Source organism: Carlito syrichta, unplaced genomic scaffold, assembly GCF_000164805.1.
Source record: "Carlito syrichta isolate Samal-C Ts95f unplaced genomic scaffold, Tarsius_syrichta-2.0.1 Scaffold301860, whole genome shotgun sequence".
Taxonomy (NCBI): domain Eukaryota; kingdom Metazoa; phylum Chordata; class Mammalia; order Primates; family Tarsiidae; genus Carlito; species Carlito syrichta.
Genome location: NW_007245956.1, coordinates 83,052 through 89,109, shown reverse-complemented (window position 1 = coordinate 89,109; position 6,058 = coordinate 83,052). Strand labels below are relative to the sequence as shown.

The following is a 6,058-nucleotide window of genomic DNA, read 5'->3' as shown; positions in this document are numbered from 1 at the left end:
CAGTCTGGGCGACAGAGTGAGACTCCAACTCAAAAAAAAAAAAAAAAAATTACATAATCTTCCATTTTGTAAAATTTTATTTAGTTTAATTTTTTGTATGTGTGCTATTACTTACTACCCTGGAGCCAACATCCTTTTATGGACATTTTGAACATTTTTATATGGTTTTCTCATGATGTTCCTCTAGAGTAACTAGTTAAGTAATTCATGTTCACTAACTTAAATATCCACAAATTAAAATAACCATAATATGTAAATTTTCACCTATCAAATGGGCAGTGATGTTCTCCAGTGTTGTTACGGGTGTAGGAAGCTAGGTGCTCTCAAACGTTTCTGTTGGTGTGTAAATTGGGAGAATCTTCCTTGAAGGCAGCTTGGAAATATGTATCGAAAGCAGCTGCCCTGGTTTTTCATTTTTACAGATGTTTTATGAGAAAACCTGATTTTCCAAGATCTTATTGGAAAGGAATCACATTATATATATATATATATGTTGTAAATCCAATCCCAACATAAAAGAATTTTCTTAGGGATATTCCAAATAATGAAGCCAGGTGCCCTGAAGATTTCCTGAAGTGTGCTTTTAAACACTTAAAATTTCTTTTGACACCTATATAAATCATCATTGCCTTGGGACTCTATTCAAAACAAAACCAAGATTTTGTTGGTGGTAAGGCAGGGTGGGAACAAATCTGCTTCTTTTTACTCTGGGCCTTCCCAAATGGGTAAGATCTTTAAGCACTTTCCTGACATTTCTTGCCTTTAAATGTTGTATTTCTGTATCTTAATTGCATATATTGATGGAGACGCTGTGGTTGTAGAATTTGTGTACAAAGTGTGAAGTCTGGAAGTCCAGAGAAGAACTTGACGTTGTTCATGCTCTGATGGTTGCACGTTGTCTTGTTGGCAAGTTCAACTTTCCTCACTTGTTTTTGGGTGTAGGTGGCACCTGGGCTCTTGGGGCCCCTGCTCAGCTACCTGTGGTGTTGGAATCCAGACCCGAGATGTATACTGCTTGCACCCAGGGGAGTCCCCTGCCCTTCCTGAGGAGTGCCGAGATGAAAAGCCCCATGCCTTACAAGCATGCAATCAGTTCGATTGCCCTCCTGGCTGGCACATTGAAGAATGGCAGCAGGTAGGGCAGGCTGACAACTCCAGGCCCCGCCATGCACATGACTGTGGAAAGCTCTGCATTGCACTAGCAGAGTAGGCCAAGTCCACCACCTCACCCCATCTTGTCTTCTTAGTGTTCCAGGACGTGTGGTGGGGGAACTCAGAATCGGAGAGTCACCTGTCGGCAGCTGCTGACGGATGGCAGCTTTTTGAATCTCTCAGATGAATTGTGCCAAGGACCCAAGGCATCGTCTCACAAGTCCTGTGCCAGGACAGACTGTCCTCCACATTTAGCTGTGGGAGACTGGTCGAAGGTAAGGGCCATGCTCAACCTTACAGTCCCTTCTTTTTTTCCCCTCCTTTGTTTCAGCCTTTAAGTATTTTCTTCACAAGTTCAGGCTGAGATAGTGAACGAGTGTGGGATGGTTCCTAAAATGCCAGATTTAAGGAGGTTCTCACTCACTCTCAGGGTTGTGCAAGTGCCCTATTCTGAGCCCACACGCCATGGTTCATTTCCAGATCTTACTCAATATTATTCAAACTGTTCTCATATTTTTCTCCCAAACCAGTCCCTTCTTTTGGAACTACCAGAATTGCAGTATTGCAGGGTAAACTCAAAAGCAGTTTGGTTCCTCTCTTCCTTTTTGTCCCCTCATATGGAATCATTCATTAAGCCCTGTCATTCCAACTTTTTGAACATCTTCCAACCTTGACTTCCTCTACATTCTGTCACTAGCACTGCTAATTTTACCCTTCATCATGGCAAGCTTGAATTAATGCAGTAAGTACAATTCTAGCACATCATTTCTGTGCTGGCAGGACTTGACACAGTCTAGTAATAAGGTCTTATTCTTCAGGTGAGGGAAATTAAACCCCAATAACTGCAATAAGCTGCCTAAGCTTCCACAGCTGGAAAAGTAGGAGCGGAATCCATTTGTGTTGATTTTATTCCAAGGGCTCTTTCTGTTATATTATATTGCCCACCTGATCTCCCTGCCTCGGTATCACTCTGCCAACTCCAGACTATCTAACATCCCATAGTATTCCCATCACTGTGTCCATTAAGTTATCTGCTCGCTCAGAATCTTCCATAGGTCTTATCACCTGCAGAATCAAGTAAAGTAGTCCCCCCTTATTCACAGGAGATATGTTCCAAGATTCCCTGTGGATTCCTGAAATCATGGATAGTACTGAATTTTAGATATATTTTTTTGACCTGATAACTGGGAAGGTTACTTAAGGGATTGATAGGCAGGTAGCATAGTGTGGATATGCATATGCTGGACAATGGAATGAGTCACATTCCTGGCAAATGGAGTGAGATGGTGCAAGATTTCATCCTACTACTCAGAATACCATGCAATTGAAAACTTATGAATTGTTTATTTCTGAGATTTTCCATTTAATGTTTTTGGACTGTGGTGAACCACAGTTAACTAAAACTATGGAAAGCAAACCATGGATGAGAAGGGACTACTGTATAAGTTCCCCAGAGTAGTTGGAGGGCCTTTCTTGAGCTGATGATTGTCTTATTCCAGTTCTTTCTTATCCCAGTCTTCTGCTCTAGTCTTGCTGCACCCTTAACATCTACAGGCTGAGATTTTAGTATAGATTCTGAAGCAGATTTGAAGTATCTTATCAGTTATGACATCAGTGTTTTGTAACCTCCAGTCACTGCCACCAGGTATGTGTCTTCTGGGGGTAGAGAGCCAACCCCAACATCAGAAAGAATCTCAAGAAATGAGAAAAGACAATGATTGACATTTAAAAACTATCCTGAGTCCCAAGTATAGTGTCGGCACGGTCACAATCTCATCTCATCCTGTGCCAACCTTGGAAGCAGATGTTGTCTTTATTTCTATAGATGAGAAAACAGAGGCTCATTCAGATTAAGTAATTTGCCCAAGGCTAGAGCTAGATGCAAACCCAAGTTTGTGTGACTCAAGATTAGTATTTAGGGTGTGCAATCCTGACTTTTATGCAAGAGAAAAGGCTTTCAAGCCCAATGGAACCACAGTGAAATCCCAGCTCTGATGCCTACAAGCTGGGTGTCCTCATTCAATATATCTAACCTCTCTGAGCCCCCATTTTCCTTTCTCTAAATGCAGTGGTTTCTTGTGAAGATAACATGAGATACTCAATATGGAAATGTCTAGCAGAGTAGGTTCTTCCCATCCCCTGTGAGAAGAAGTCCACATTTCTGGTCATAGTATTTCTGTATATATACATGTTTCCAGATTGGTTTTTTTCCCTGTTTTAACTGCCTGACTCAGTTAAGTATTTTAGTATTTTAAAACTGTCTTAATTGAAAAACCACAGGTCAATAGCCTCATCCAGGCCACTGAAGATCTAGTAAATGTTCCCCAAATCCTCAAACATGCCCAAGGAAAGAAATGAACCCATCTCTCCAGGATCTGCAGAACAGGAGTTATTCCGTGATCCAGCTACCATGCCCTACTCCCTCTGTCCAGCTCACAAGGAACTAGAGACAGTGCCAGTGGCCAAGACTCTTCCCAGCAAGTTGCCATACTGTAGATCAGTGACATGAGAGGCAGGAGAATCATTTCCTCATACAGTCAGGTCTTAAATGAAGAGGCATGGTTTCTCGGGTAAGACAGCCTCCCCAGTCAAGGGTGGGGAAGGATAGGTAGAAATCTGCCTGGGGAACTTTTTGTGCTTAAGTTGACTTGCTTTATTTCTCTGCTTACCCATGGAACAGGACAGGCCCTAAGGCAGTGTCATTCCTTTGGGAATTCTTTTGAGACTAGGTCGAGCAATGGGGAACTGGGCATAGGTGTTAGAAAGGTGGGTACCACAGTAGGCTAGTGAGTAGTCAATATTTATACCATCACCCAGCTAAGCCCCAAGAGTGAAGTCTTACCATGCTCCATTGTCAAAGGAATAAAGGTTCCAGTTACTGTCTCGGTGAGGTTAGGGTCAGAACTGCAGAGAGGGAAGGGCTATGATTTTGTGGAGATAATTCATGGCACTGAGTGCTTTAACTCCTTGCTGAACTTTGTGTGGCCCAGAGGTCTAGTCACATGGACATCAGCCCAGAGCTTGTAAGAAATGAGAGTTTGTAAAAAATGAGGAATCTCAAGTCCCACCCATACCTAAGGAAGTGGAATCTGCATTCAGCAAGGTCCTTGGGTGTGGTCAAGCACACTCTGCTTCTGCTTCTCTTTTATTCTTTCCTCTAAGAACAAATAGGCCTTCACAGTTGCATCCTGTCTTGTGGAACAAACTCTTATTATTGGCTTTTTAGAGTGGAGACTAGTAGTGACATTGTTGCCTCCCTTCCTTGTCCATTCCTTCAGTGAATAACCGAATTGCAGTTGCCAGTTATATACCACTAAGGTAATGTCATTTCCATGTCTGTGTGGGCTCACCCAGTGTATATCTTTGTTCTTGTTGTGACCCTCAAACCCTGGGTCCAGCTCTAAGCTTCCTTCCTCTTTAAAGTCTTCCACTGCCTAAAATCATCCAGCATTTCCCACCTTTAACTTTTAATGTTCCTAATTTTTATTGCATATCAAGGGATGACTACTTTCTGAGCATCCATATGGTCTTCCCTTCTAGCTTATAGTGTCCTTGAGGCCAGTGGCCATGAGATTGTAGACAAACCCCTGATCCTTCCAGAGCTCTGAGCAAGAGTCTTTGCAGAGTCAGGGAGATGTAAAGTGATGTTGAAGATGTGAACTTAGAAAAATTCAGGCCTGCTTACACAGGAAAGGCAAATCATTCAATGAAAAGATTTTTTCAGGGAATAAAAAAAGAAAGGTCTGGGCTCAGTGGCTCAACCTGTAATCCCAGCAATTTGGGAGGCCGAGGTGAGTGGATTGCCTGAGCCCATGGGTGCAAGACCAGCCTGGGCAACTTGGTGAGACCTTGTCTCTACAATAAAATAAAAAATAGCCGGGCATGGTAGCGCACGTCTGTAGTTCCAGCTACTCAGAAGGCCGAAGCAGGATTGCTGGAGCCCAGGAGGTTGACACTGGGGTGGCTGTGAGCGTGCTTGCCACTGCACTCCAACCTGGGCAAAGGAGTAAGACTCCAACTCAAAAAGGAAAAAAAGAGAAAGAACAAAAGAGGAGAAAGAGGAGGTTAACCATGTGAGCTGGATTGTACCTGAGGCCATTCAGTTTCCTAGGCAATCCTTCAGCAGCACAAAGAGCAAGCTTTCCTAGGAGGTCAACTCACACTTGGTCAAGACACCCTCCTCTGTCAGCCAAGACCCCAGCTCCTGGAAGCCCCCATCTGAGAGGAAGAGCCTTTGTGCACACATACCCAAGAAGGCAGAGCCAGCCATGGCCTATATCACCAAAAGCTGTTGTTCAGACTTGGACCCAGTCACACAACCTGTTGCACAGCAGTTTGGGTTTCCTACTGGATTCAGACTTTGTTCTATTAGTTGAAATCTCCTCTCATTTCAGAGTTGCTTTGTTTTGGCAGTTACTCTGACACCAAATTGCTACCTTTCCCTAAACTTCCTGTCAAACTAGTCTCTCTGCCATGGGATGACTCACTTGGGGGCAGCCATTCATTCTGTGGTTCTGGGTAAGGTCCTTCCACATTGAAATGGGCCACTCACTGTGGACAAGAAAGACTGAGGAGCCACACCAGAATTTCCATTCTTCACTGAGCCAGAATCGCCCTCTTCCCCTACACTAGCTCTATTTATGGCATGTTTGAGCCTTGTCCATTCATTGGCTCATTCATTTGCCTTAGATCTGGACCAGCAAGGTTTAGGCAGAAAGGAGCCTTCAGTTCTTTTTTTTTTCTTTTTTCTTTTTTGAAGCTGGAGCCTCACTCTGTCACCCAGGCTGAGCTCAGCCTTGACCTGTTGGGCTCCGGGGATCCTTCCACCTCAGCCTACCAAGTAGCCAGAGCTACAGGCATGCACAACCACACCCGGCTAATTTTTTATTTATTGTAGAGACGAGGT

The 6,058-nt window shown here is 43.6% G+C and overlaps 1 protein-coding gene across 1 annotated transcript in view; it reads left to right on the top strand.

The window, feature by feature from the left end:
- ADAMTSL3 (ADAMTS like 3) overlaps nucleotides 1-6,058 on the top strand; it is a gene marked incomplete at its 5' end in the record, with an annotated part of 132,124 nt that overhangs the window by 47,260 nt on the left and 78,806 nt on the right. Inside the window, 2 exons of the mRNA XM_008055474.2 lie at nucleotides 943-1,135; nucleotides 1,248-1,427. Of these exons, the coding sequence (XP_008053665.2) occupies nucleotides 943-1,135; nucleotides 1,248-1,427 (373 nt within the window). The remainder of the gene's footprint in view (nucleotides 1-942; nucleotides 1,136-1,247; nucleotides 1,428-6,058) is intronic.